The sequence below is a fragment of the Anarhichas minor genome, unplaced genomic scaffold (assembly GCF_050575085.1).
Source record: "Anarhichas minor isolate MPS153535 unplaced genomic scaffold, ASM5057508v1 ptg000030l, whole genome shotgun sequence".
In the NCBI taxonomy this organism is placed as follows: domain Eukaryota; kingdom Metazoa; phylum Chordata; class Actinopteri; order Perciformes; family Anarhichadidae; genus Anarhichas; species Anarhichas minor.
The window spans coordinates 9,591,983-9,605,700 of record NW_027466476.1 but is presented as its reverse complement, the minus strand read 5'-3'; the positions used below and the strand labels follow the sequence as shown (position 1 = coordinate 9,605,700).

Genomic DNA, 13,718 nt, shown 5'->3' with positions numbered 1-13,718 from the left:
TGATATTCCAAAATCAGTTTATACTTTATTAACCTGCTGTTCATCGCACCACTGAGTCCAGCCTCCAACCCCAGCAGCGCCACCCTCTCTCCCTCCCTCCCTCCCTCCTCCTCCGTTCTTTCCGCTGCTTCCCCAGCGCTGCAGGTTGAATCTATTGCCCCTATTTCCTGTCACATGGGTTGGAAATAGGATCCCTGCTTTCTACTATCTGCTCCCGTCTTTGTGGTGTCAGTGTAGTAGTGGCTGTAGGACCTGCCTTGAAGTTCAGGGACTTTTAACGCCGACCGAAGAGCGACTCCTGCACAGACCCGGACAGTCAGTCAGTCAGTCAGTCCGTCCGTCAGTCAGTCCACCAGCTCGCCGGTCTGCGCATCCGTCCGTCTGGCTGCACTTCACCTGAGAGCCAGCTCAAACTCTTTAATCACACGATGGATTCCTGGACAGTCACATCTGCTCTTCTCCTCGCTGGGGCTATTTCTTCTGCGGCTTTTAGTGTTTTCGACACCGGTAAGTAAAAACTTTTCCGCTCGCCTTTTCTGTGGATGCATTCCGACGAATAAAGCGTCTCCAAAGTTGCTCTTTTGCGCACCGGACAGGCTATTATCCTGTCAGAAATTGTCCAACACACACGTGAGAGTTCGTTGATTTTAATGTTTAAGTTATGTAAGTTAAGCATGTTTCAATTTGGGATGGAACATGTCGCATAACTTCATTTACAGTTCATCGTCTTGGTCCAAATCCCACCACGACACTATTTCCCAAACTACGCGATGTCTTTACTTGGTGGTGTTTACAAAGGGCGGCCAAAAAAAATGGGGGGAGAAATTGTTTGGCTGTTATGTAAGTGAGGTAATGTGAGCGGAGTGACTGTTCCGATAAGACTACAGTTCCAGTGTTACCTCCACACCTACAGGGTATAAACACGTGTGTTCCAAACTGCATCCAAAGGTGTCCTCAGACCTGTAGAGTCCCCGTGACAAAAAATAGACCAAACAGGGCTCCAAGTAAATCTGGAAAGAGCTCCAAAAACATCTGGAACCGATGTAGTGTTGTTCTGAAGGCTGTGTTTTTGATATAATCAGATATGCGACGGGCGTGTGACCCAAACCGGCAGCTTTTACGCACCGGACTCTCCAGCACGCTCCGCGCTTCTCTTCCCGGTGTGTTTACCTGTTCTGCATCAGCTGCCGATCGTTTACACAGCAGTCTTTTTGATTGGTCCCATTTTCAACAGCCATGGCAGAACATCTTTACGATGTTTTTGCCTATCACTGTGGACTGCACTGCATTACTGGCTATTGTGTCTTTTAATGGAAACATACAGACCCCCCCCCCCCCCCCCTCTCCCAGAAATAATGAACTCAGCACCCTCAGCTCAGTCATCTGATACCATCCCTTTAATTTACCGTCAAATTCAGAGTAATACGCAGGGATATGTGTGCGTCTATCTGCAGTACTTCAAAGTCACAGCCAGATCCCCATTCTTAAATATTTAGTTTGAATGTGCAGATCTAATAACGGTGACCACACAAACCGAGCTTCTCCTTGCTGTAATTTGTGCCGCATTTCATGTCGAAGCAGCAAATCCTCATGCTTTCCTTTTTAATTTTTTTGTCTCTTAATTATACCCTTGGATTTCAAATTAGAGGGTCCACCATCTGGGCTAGTGCGTAAGTACTCCCATGTGTACCTATGTATTAACAAAGTATTTAAAGCAATGGTGTTCCCCCTCATAACACTGGGGAGAATAAAAAGAGGCCCAGTTTATGTTTTAGTTTAAGTCAGCTGTGCCATATTTACTGTACAATAAAACAATAATTTCATGCGTCTAAAATAAGTCAGTCTCTTGTAAATGCAAAGACTGTTTGATGCTCTCCTTGCTCTGTTTTCCCCTAATATGTTTGCACTGTGCGGGTCAAACTGACTGTGAAACCTAACAACACCTGAAGTAAGCCCGCTCCCCACTTTTATAATATTTTTACTTTATGATTTCATGACACAACTTTACGATTCTTAGGCCATAACTCAGTTCCACGAGATATTGCTGCCGGTGCATTTTCTGGCACTCCTCTAGTGCCGGTTGCCCCTAACCCAACAACACCTAAAGGACACATCCTTAAACCCTTCTAGTAGACGTCGTTAGTTCAGCTATTGTTTCTTATAATCACCGATTATTTTCTAAATGTCTGGAGCTACGATGGAGTTCAAAAGCAGAAAACTTTTAGTCTCAGAATCAAAGAGTCGGGGCTTCTTGCCAGACGTGTAGTTCTGTGCTCATGTTCAACAGGAGGGACCCAATCAGAGGAGATTAAGTTCATGGTTGATTGGTGAGAGGGGAAATAGATGATGCAGGTGGAGGGAAAGTGGACGCACTGAAACACACGGCGCTGCAGAATAACTCCTCCATCTGTAGGACTAGTTGAATTATGCACCACGTCATTCTTGTGGTTTAGCATCGTCCAGATACATTTTATGAATGTGAACTCTCATCAGAAGAATCCCGGGCGTGTGAAAAATATGAATTCTTAAAGAGATACCGCGCTGAGTGATACCAGTGCGCACACACACACACACACACACACACACACAGAGAAGAAAAGAGTGAAAATGTAGTGGGTTAGAGATGTGTTGGCTGGAGCAGCTAAGTGCCTTAATGGGCTCTTCTTCCATACAGCACACTTCACGCTCCCAGTATAGAGCGTTGGCTAACACAGACTCTTGTCTTTAATGTGTGCGATTTCCTCTTCACCTGAACTCGGAGGCTTTATAAAGAAACCCATCCAGACTCCCGCATGCTCACTTTGTCTGACTGCGGCCCACCGTTGCTCACTTGGCAGCTGCGTAGACCCTTCACACTAACGTACACACAAGTGGAAGCCGAACCCTGTCAGAGCTGTCAAGATGAGGCGTAATTGAGTTGCTTTGTAAGCCGGTAATGATGTAGCTGACGGTGTTGTTGTCGTGAAGAAGCTCGAGCTTGTTAATCAGCGGGGGAGTTGTTTTGTGCTTGATGTTCCTGGTGTCCGAGACCGGCCTCACTGGCAGGTTGACAATCGGGGCCGGTGGTGAGAGTCCCAGAGTGCACCTACACGTACAGTATGTCTTTAGTTCATGTTAATGATGCGTCGTCTTATTCAGGTTGAGGCAGCCTTTTTTCTAGAAGCTGTGAAGTGTCGCTGGAAGGTCAGCAACCATTGATCAGTCTGATCCCACGTTTTGCGCTTGTGAATAATAGCAACATTAATCCGGTGTAGCACCAGACTTTCTTTCCATTACCTTTTAAAGGACAACTGTTAGCTTTGGTTGTGTCGAGCTGAGGCTTGAAAAGTGCACGCTGTGACATTTCGGCAACGTGGAATGCACTCTCATTATGTGATCACAGAAGACAGAGCTGTCAGAAATAAGTCCAAATGAAGAAAAACATCAGGTGAACATCAGGCTGCGCTCGACCAACTGCATCTTGCACTGATCGGAAGAGGCAAGATGTGCTTTATGGGCTTTCTTTTCATGTGCTGTTTGCCAAGTCTCTCTCTACTTAACTAGACATGCATGAAATAACTTGTAAGGCCACAGTGGGAGGATGTGCAAAGGCTGCACTCTGTGCAGTGAGGTATCTTATCAAAACCAACTTTCCACAGGTAAATCAGCTCGATTAATTCCGGACCAGATGTTTAAGCTTTTTACTCTCATGCACATGTTATGATTTCTTCTTTGTAGCTTGACATGCATATAAGCTGCTGCACAAACTGGCAATCCTCTGTTTTATCTGGCAACCCCACTCTCTTTCCTGCTCCCTGTCTGATCGCTGTCCAGCAGGGCTTGATGTTGGCCTGGACTCTGTGAGAATCAGCGCACTCGGCCGCAGACGGTACCGGGAGTCGCTGTGCAGCGCAGTAGGTTTAAAATGCTGCACGACCTCCTGAACAGTAGCTCACGCAGAGGTTTGGATTGTAGTTTTTGATGCTGGCAACAGTCGTGCGGCTTCTGTGTTCACTAGTTGACGTGTGATTGATAGGAGTCTACAGTACATGAGTTGTTATTTTCAGATGTTGGCCTTAACGTCAAGTCAGAGTGCGTTGACTGTGTGTGTTTGTGCGTGTGTGTGTGTGTGTGTGTGTGTGTGTGTGTGTGTGTGTGTGTGTGTGTGTGTGCGCGCGTGTGCTTACCTGTCTGGGAAAAGCTGGGAAAAGGATGCCAGAAGCTTTTCAGCATTCCCATGTAGGGATTATTTTGGTGTGTGTATTTCTGCTTCTGTACCTTTACTGCTGAAAACAACAAACGTTTGACATTTTGCCTTTTAAAAATTGCTGATTTACTTTACGACACATGAGTAATCAATTAATCTGCTAATAAGTTTTTGAGTGAAGGTTCAAGTGTGAGCCAGCTGTTGCCATCTCGAGCGTCAATAAACATTCCTGCTTTTGTTTTTTAAGCGGCCACATCAAGTGCCAAACTAAGAGGTCTCACATCCTCTATCTGATGTCCCTCATCCCACATACAAACACACATACACACAAACAACTGTCTGTCTTTGCCCAACACACTACTCTCCCTCACACAGCCAATCACCATATGTGTCTCGACTTAATCATCTCTCAACTTGTAAAAGTAGTCCACACAGTGCAGTTTATTACTGGCCGCCATCAACCCCTGAGACAGAGGGATCTTTGTGAGTGTGTGTGTGTGTGAGAGGTGCTGCGAATCGTCTGTCTCAGAAGATAATAACAGACCATCTTCAGCCACGATCTGAGGAAACACGAGCTTGTGTTGGCAGAGGTGATCAGGAGCGTTGGTTTGAGGGGAGACAGCGGGTTCTTAAATGGTTTAACATAAGGGCTTTTGGTGTGCGAGTGAACCCTCTCTGCTCAGCGTGGGGAATTTCAGAGGGGATTATGGGAAGAAGGCGCATGGGGTCTGGGTCTCAGATGTGGGCCATGCGGTCCCTTCAGCTTTTCCGGTTCAGAGATGGAGATGGAAACCTCTCCCCTCCTGGTGAGCTTCTGTGCTGCAGACACAAGTTTAGTCAAACCGCTGGAGGTATATTGGTCTGTGTGTGTGTGTGGGCATGCTGTGCTAACCAAGTAACTATGATAATAAGTCAGGTAGGGATGCCAAGAGAACCAATACTTTGCTACGAAGTGAAAGCCAAAATTCAGAAAACGTGATGATACTTGTTTTTCTAAAGTACTGCAGGTACTCGGGATCAGGGCGTCACCTCGTCCTGGGGACAATAAACATTTCCAGGATAATGCTACATTGTAAACAACAAATCTGTGTTGAAATTGGCAGGGGGAGAGCTACTTAACGCTAGCTGTGGGCAGCACAGTCCTGCTTGGCTAAATCATGGAGCTAACTGCTAATGTACGGAGGTCACATTGAGTTACATTATGGTGCGTTCAAGCCCTATTCAGTAAAAATGAGTATTGGACATTTTTGTAAAGTAGGTTAACTTTGGTCCTGACTTCTTCCTGGGTTTAGGTTTATGTTGAATTCAGACTCAGGTCTTTAGAGTTAGGTTTTAATTTAGGATTCAATGTTGACAGTAATTCAAGAGGCAGCACAGGGAAAGCGTTTGTAAACTACGATCAACCTTATTTTATAACTCTCTTTTTAGCACTCTAGCTAACTCCATTAACGTGCCCTGTCGCTGGTAAATAAATAGCAATTAAATAAAATAAATAAGCATTCACACAATAAGCATAAAGGTTAATCTGCTTATGATAAAAAAAATATTGATTTGCCTGCAGTTGCAGTGCTTCACACTTCTGTACACTTGGGTGAGTAACTATTGTATTAGAAAGGCTGACATTTTAGTAATATCCTAGCGTTAGACAGTTAACCACATGATAGTGCTTTTCAGTTGGCTTGTAGAGGGATACATTTTTTATTTTTTTAAAGAGTAAGAGGAAACATCAGTTTTGTAGCTGTTCTCTTCTTCTGACTTTTGAGATGTAAGTCCCTTGCCTTTCATTCAAGGGCACGCAAAGTGTCTGCATCAATCACAGGACCACAGAACAATCTGCCGGGGACACATGGTTGCTTTTACTGCCTATTGTCTCATCGCTCATTGTAATCATGAGAAGGTTGACAAATGGGCTTATCTCCCTAAAACTTTTTGTACACTCAGTTAAACGTTATGCTCCTTTAAATGTCCTATAGGTTGCACACAGGTTCAGACAATATGTCATGGTTGTTTTCACAGCAAACCCAGTCAGCCTGTCTCCTCTTTGTGTCACGCACAACCAGCTCCGCACAAGCCCACATGGAGCCCTCATGACTCTTTAGCAAGACAAATAAAAAAAACACACCAACAAAAACCAACTACGCATATCGACTTCAACCGACGCTGCGACTGCAAGGTCATCGACAGCGGTCGACAAAAGTTTTCATTTTTGGTAAGAAGTACTCTTAACGAGTTACATTTCTCAGTAGGTAACGCTGCAAAGTAACAAGTTACTTTGAAAAGTGATGTTACCCAACACTGCTGCTGAGACAGAGAATGTATTGCAGTTATTTCGCCAATTGAGTCATTATTCTATCAAGCAAAAATGCTGGTCCCAGCCTCTCTGCTTGTTTATATCGTTAAAAATTAAATATGTTTAGGTTTAGGATTGTTGGTTGGACAAAACAAGCAAATGGAGATGACCATTTTTCAGGAATAACAGGCCAGGAAGAAACTCTTCCTCTGAGCATCACCCAATAGTGTTGTACATGTGTATGGTACTTCATTGACAAGAAGGTAGATTATAAACTAAGCCATAGCTGATTATACAAACCTCCAGGTAACACTCCAGTGACAGTAATACCAGCTCACAGTAGCTAGTGATGGATGCGGAGACAGAGAGAGTTCCACTCATTGAGAAACCAGACATAGAGTGTAGGAAGTCTGAAATGAGAGAAAATAGAGCAGAGCATTTTCCTTTTTTTTTGCATCCCAACACTCATGGTACTCCACATGTTTTGACTTGTGAGGACAGGCCAAAGTTTTTGAAGAATTCCCTCATTTACTTGGCCGAAAGTAAAGTTGCATCTGGCTCACAGTTGGCCGCAGAAGAAGAGAAGGAAAAAAAAAGCTCCAGGTCAGAAATGTGTGCTTCTGTGTCAAGCTGGTGCCCATTTACTTCCTGATGACCTCAGGGTGGTGCCCTGCGAGGGTCAAGTTGCGGGCAACGCCCTTGTTCTTCCATGCCAAGGGATTGGACCGCCCACAAAACCACCAACCACTAAGACGGAGAAACAGACCCAGTTATTATAAACACAATCATGCTTATTATCGTGCCACTGGGATTCACGTCCTGTTGTGTTCAAAGGCTTACATTCGTTTTATCAAAGTGCCTCTCTCTCTCTGTCCTGCCCGGCTCTCTCCGTGTCTCCGTTTGAACTTCCGCTGAGTGCAACTCTGTCATTTTTTCTCTCTCTCACCTTGTGCAAATCGACACCTGCTCAGGCTGTTGTATCGGGCGTCGCCAGTTCCATCTTCAGGATCTATGGTGGCGGAATGGATTGCACCCCTCAGAGGTGACGAGGCGTGACGGACGCGAAAGCTGCAGTGCGGCGAGAGAAACAGGAACCCCAAGCGAAGTGTTGCGAGGTTGAGCGTGTCACTCCGGTCCCTGATCCACGGAGGCGGTCCCGTGTGACAACATGGAATTAAGCTGTCAAAGCCGCTGCTGGCTGTACACAACTGTCAGGCTCGAAAGAGATAAACAATGTTGAGGTGGGAGAGTGCGCTCATGTGGCCAGAATGGTGGTTTGTGAGGTTTTGCTGCTCGAAGGTCAGTCAAGACCAGTCACAGTATTTTTTGTGAATGAGCTGTGACTTGTTGGTTTTGGATGAAGCAATGTAACCTCTTCTCCTATTCTTCCACGACTCCTTTCATCTCAAGTTTTCTCCCTCCCTCTGTTTTGCAACCGATTCACCTCTCTTCCCTTTCCCTCGTTTGCACATTTTAATACCATTATGTATGAGCTGTGTTCCCTGGCCTCTCCGTGTACCTTGGCATTTGCGTATGCATGAGGAGACCCACTCCGCTCAATGCCAGATGACATTCTCTCTCAGCTTTGCTGGTGCTCTCTGCAGCAGTCTCAGCCCATCAACTGGAACACACTCCAGGGCGAGGGGGTAAATCAAATAGTGAGAGAACAGTAATGAAATATCACAGAGCCTCATGTTCTTCTATGAATTCTATTAACTCTCAGACAAACAATGGTTGTCATTATCAAAACTCAATTTAATTCACGGAGAATGGAATTTTAAAGGTTTTAAGGCCCCGGGCAGGAAGTGGCTGATGCATGAAAACATTACATGAATTATAACTTTCGTCCTCAACGCTGGAGTTGTGTGCTAACGTGAAATCCAAATAAAGCGTTATCAGCTCTGGGCGTGTTGATAAAAGGAAGCGCAACTTTGCAATTTCCGAACACCGCTAATAGGTTTCTGCATTTGAAGGAGACTGGAAAAAACGATTAGACTTTGGTTTGATTTGTTTTGGTACAAGCTCAAACCCTTTCTTCCTTCCTGTCTCTGTATTTCTCTTTTTGAACATGCTATTAATAACGCTTCAGACATAGTATGATCAAGGCAAATTAGCTGTTATTCTTTCTTTGATTCAAACGTGTAACATGTTCCAAACATCTCGCCAGTGATTGGTTGGGTGTTTTTGCAAGAATCTCCACAGACTGAGTTTCAAAGCAACCATGTATTTTTGTGGTGTCACATTCAATTCTGAGTTTTGAGAAGCGTAACCAAGAACATAACGGGAGGATATTGAATTGCTACTGTGTGAGACATGACCTGTCCGGCGAACCTAAAGTTCTTTTTATACTGCAGTTATGCTTGGGCCGGGGCCACTTAGGTCTGCGCTCTACTGCGGTAGAGTAATGGCAACCACTTTAAATAAATGGAGAGTAATTTTGCTGCTGAGCCCCGGGGTCTGGTTTGTGTCCAGCTGCAGCAGTTTGTGGCCGAAGAGGCAAATTGTCGCCTTTCCTCCATGCAGGAAACGCCCACAGACGGCACCGATTTGACATGGCCGAGCAAGTGGACACGGCTAAGTGGACGGAGGAAACATTTGGACAAGTGAAGGGTGCCGACGTAGCTAAGTGGACAGCAAACAACGGAACAAAGCCAGTAGCGGGCAGAGCTAAGAAGCCGTGACAGGGAAATGTGCAGTGGATCAGAGCGCAAGCACATGTTTCAGTGTGGTCGTTTTTGAAAGAATATGGAAATAAACGTCCATTAAATTGAGATACCCCGGCGACAGTTAACTGGGCTTAAACGGTTCTCGGACCCTACTATACAGACACCAACATCTCAGTCAACCGTTTTTCACAAACAGCTATTGTCCCTCAAGCTACGGAGCCAGTGATATCCCCTTGCAATGTGAGGCCCTTTGAAAGAGGCTTGAACTCAAAAGGGGTGAAACCCGAGTTGCCAAGAGGCCCTGATTTAGTTGTCTGTCCTGCATCGAAGGTGAATACAGCTCCCCAAGGTGAACACAAAAAGGGCTGGGTCTGCGGCAGCCTACGTGACACCAGCCCATGACCAACGCCAACCGAGGGGTGGTCACACTCGGCCGATGCCGTGAAACAGAATCTGCCGGCCCTCAATGGATCCTCCGTAATGGATCCCCTTCTCAGGGAGGCCGGTGGGATGCCCCCCTGTCTTTTACCAGAGCCATCTGGTTCCCAGTACTCCTGCTCTTCCCACAGCCCTCACAAGCCACAGTGAAAAAGGATCGCTTTCACAATCAAGATCAGGAACTGGAGACATGGCTAGTTAAAAGGGTCTGAATGTTGGTCCCCTCCGCGGCGGCCTATTGTGCCGTTGTTATTGTGTCCTTTGAGGTGCACTCTGTTGCGGTTTGTTTGACAACCTTTTGTGATTTGATACAGTGGAAATGCATGCTCCGTTCATGCTCTGACCAGGTCAGTCACACAAGATAATTCAAAACTAAAGATTTGAACATGAGATGTGCATTTGGTGATAATGATTGCTGATTGTTATAAAGCCGACAACAGTCACAAGGCGCTTCGGCGTAGCCAGAGATTAAGGCCAAATGTCTAAATGCAGAGGAGATTTTTTCCACAGCGTACAAGAATTTTAAAATCTAAAAAACTCCAAACAAGCCAAGGAATGCTGAGGGAACAGACCAATGTCTCCATCCATAATTTACAAAGTTAGACAAGACAAACACGCTGGTGCCTTTTTCTTTATTTTGATGGGTTTGCCACGCTCTCCAAGCGAGCACGCTGGAGATTCATCAGATGCAGATTGGAGCATGTTTGCGCTCCACACACTGGGCCTGTTCCTCCACCACTGCAAAATAAAAAAGTTAAAAAGTTAAGTTAACCGCAGCATTCAATATTCATCCATTAACTGTTCTTACCATTCGTCTGCTTTAGTTACATTTAATCACAACGCATGGCTCTAAGCCTCACTCCCACATGCCACAAATGTTCTCATTCCCCAAATTATACTATTATGGTGTCACGTATGACAGCTGTCAGGAAATCTCCACAACAGGAAATAACTAATCAAAATCTGAAAAACAGCAGCAACGGTGAAACAAGGAAGTTGGACAGTGTTTGAAAGTTCCTCTAAAAGGATTTACCTGCAGCGCCATGAACATGAACATGGTGTAGTGGAAGGTTTACTGAATGTTTATATCCTCAAAACCAAACGACAAACTACCATCTGCAAAAGCACTTACAATATCAGATCCGTTAAATCTCTCCTGCTGCTTTACACAATGGCCTCATCTTCTCTTGCCTCGAGTCATGTCTTGTTTTAATAATGATATCTGCTAAGAATAAACAAGAAAATAAGCTGAGCTTTTGATCTGGTGCAGCAGTGTGCTTTTTGTTGTTGTTTGCATTAGCAGGGCAGGTCGCATCGCTCCCTCCCCCTCCACCCGAGGCCTTTATTTATCCAAGTCAGACCTCATCTTCCCCACAACCCTGTATTCACACAGGACGTCAGTAAAGAAGAGATGGAGGTGGTGTGTGTGTGTGTGTGTGCTGTAATGGTTGCACTCAATCCCCTTGCAACAGCACTGACAGAGCTTCAGCCCAAACCACATATAATTTACATTCCTCAGATAGCAGCTAACATGAGCATAAACAGGACGATCGAAAGCAGGTGTGTTTGAGCGACAACCTTTTCTTTCATGGTTCGGCGTTCTTTGAGTTGCTATCTGGCTGGTATGTTGGAGCTGAAAGGGGCTTAACATGCGGGGCAAAGGGCCCACTTATGGATCAGAGGTCCATCATTGTGCACGAATCAAAAAGGCTATCGTCGGAGAAACGTGAAAAGCATCCTACGAGAGAGCGGACGCGAGGCCGGCCGAAGCCGTACTCGCCGCACCGATTACACCATGTTGATTACTGCCTTTAAGAGGCTGGCCCATTGTAAGGAGAGGAATTAGGGAATTGACAGACATGTGCATTCAAACACACAAACATCCACTCAGTGGGCAATTTCTACAGTGAGGGGAGTGAGAATGGCATCGCCACAATGACACCGGCCCTACCACTGAGGGAACAAAGGGGCCTGTGTGCATGTTTATGTGGGTGTCCTCCTTTCCCTCCACATCGCACCCATCTTAAAATACTGCGGCTGCTCCACTGATGAAAATTGCTCCCTTTCATTCTCACTGTAAGTGCATCTGGGGGGGAGCTGGAATGATGTGGGTAGTGCAGATTAACTCATGTTTTGTCACTGCATGCGTTTATCGGGGCATCTGACAGTGCAAGTTGACTGAGAGATCATTTTACCATCCATGTACAGGCAAAAACAAAAAAAAAGGAGCGCAAGCGTAAAACACCCTCATGCAAGACGCGCACGGCCATTAGCAACAGTGAGCCATCATGACTTGTATCACAAGCCGTAGATCCTCTGGTTATCAAAGCCTGCATGCGATGAGGAACCCACATGGGGTTGTGTTATTTTCTCCACAGAAGACGTTCCCGCTCCCTTCAGCCCTGCGTCGGTTGTTTGGTCGCCTCTAAAAGGCCCCAGCACACAGCTGTGCCGCAGAGCTCCTCTGCAGTGAGATTTGTACCTTCATGCTCGGACGGACCACTGGTGTTGGAGACGCTAACTCTGTGTTTGCTGTTAATTTTACAAGCGTTGGTCTTTGTGTGCCTCGTCTATAACATGGGGAAATTGGAAAAGTAAAAAAACAGTGTTCACTTCGCTGGCGCTACGAACAAGAGCGAGAAAATTAGAGCCTGGGTTAACAATCTGTGGGATCATAAAAAAAAAGAATAAAAACAGTCTTTGTCCCACCCTGACTCACTCTGTGTTTCTCTCTTCTTTCTTTTCTGCTTAATGTTGCTTCCCCTGCCACCTCAGCTGCCTTCAGTCTTAATGCTACGCTCTAATTTGCAGTTTGGTTTAATTTAGGATGGATCGATCGCAGACACACTAATTGTTCAACTTTTTAAAAGCTCTGAACCGAACACCCTCAGCCCGTGCTTCTCTACTTATATATAGTTCCCGCTTTCCCCTGGCTGAGAAAGTCTTGTTTACTCTGGTGTCAGAATAGGTTTGGTGCCGGTTTGTTTAACCCCGTAACCCCTGTCGTCTTATCGTCTGGCGAGCCGTGTGATCACATGGATGTGTTGGTGTGTTAGAAACTACAGGAAAGAAAATCAAGGACAGCTTTAGAGGTGAAGAAGCTTTTGATCATGTTTGGAAATATGGCCACTTTTTTTCTCACAGATGTGGATTATGACTTGAGGAAATGGTGAGGAATTGCCAGAGGGAGGTAATTGAACGTGACACATCGTCCGCCCTCATGTCAGGTTGGCTGACCGGTCTCGGATGTCGGTTTTTTTTCTTCCCAGGGTTTCAGGAAGTCCCTGAATGTCCTTTACGTCATTGTCTGCAGCCCATCAGTCACTCCGTGAACGTCTGCCAACTAAAACTCAAAATTGTCCCTGCTTGTTCCATCGTGGTCCACTCACAGAGCCAACCCTTGGTCGGTCCCTGCTGTGTTCTGTCAGAGATCCCGGCCACTACGGGAAATCCTACAAAGGTGGATGTCTTATCTGCTTCTGCATATTTCCTGATTGATTTTTCTAAATCCTTCGAGACATAACACTTAGATTTAGGACCAGAGAGCAGCTTGCAGCCAAAAAAACTTTAAAGCTTTCCATTTTTTTTGCGATATTCAACTTCAAACGGAGTTTTTTTTTTGGCAGTGCGTTTTTTTGGCAGTGCCCACCACTGGCTCCAGCAGATTAGACTCTTTCCATTACAGAGCTAAATAATAGGGGCCGCACTAGAACTAGATAGGGCCATGTTTTATAGGTGCTACCCAGCAACTTTGGCAGGGAGTCCTGTGGGTCTGTGGCTCCTGTGGTGAACTCAGGAGGTGGTGCAGCGGAGGGTTTTTGCAGAGGAAGAATGGCGGTGTTGGAGGCTATTTTGGGACTGAACGAGGTCTTGGTTTAAGGCCTAGTTATCTGGGGCTACAACCTATGACAAAAGCATCACATGAAAAGGAGGACTGTAAAACCCCATTGAGAAGTCAGCGTCTGCAGATTGAACTAGTTAGAGGCATCTGTTCTCAACACTTGAGAGGCACATTCATTAACCCTCTTGCATGAGGGCACTTTTAAAAAACCTGATACTGGAGCAGAAAGATCAGAAAAGCAGGGAGGCGAAGTGTGGCCCAGTAACTGCCGAGTGTCCCCTCTGAGAATTCACTGAC

At 45.7% G+C, this 13,718-nt stretch overlaps 1 protein-coding gene across 1 annotated transcript in view; it reads left to right on the top strand.

Moving 5' to 3' along the window:
* The first annotated feature begins 283 nt into the window (after positions 1–283).
* The window catches only part of kremen1 (kringle containing transmembrane protein 1), a 52,531-nt gene continuing 39,096 nt past the window's right edge, over positions 284–13,718 (top strand). The window contains exon 1 of the mRNA XM_076104785.1: positions 284–507. Within this exon, the coding sequence (XP_075960900.1) occupies positions 429–507 (79 nt within the window). The 5' untranslated portion in view covers positions 284–428. The remainder of the gene's footprint in view (positions 508–13,718) is intronic.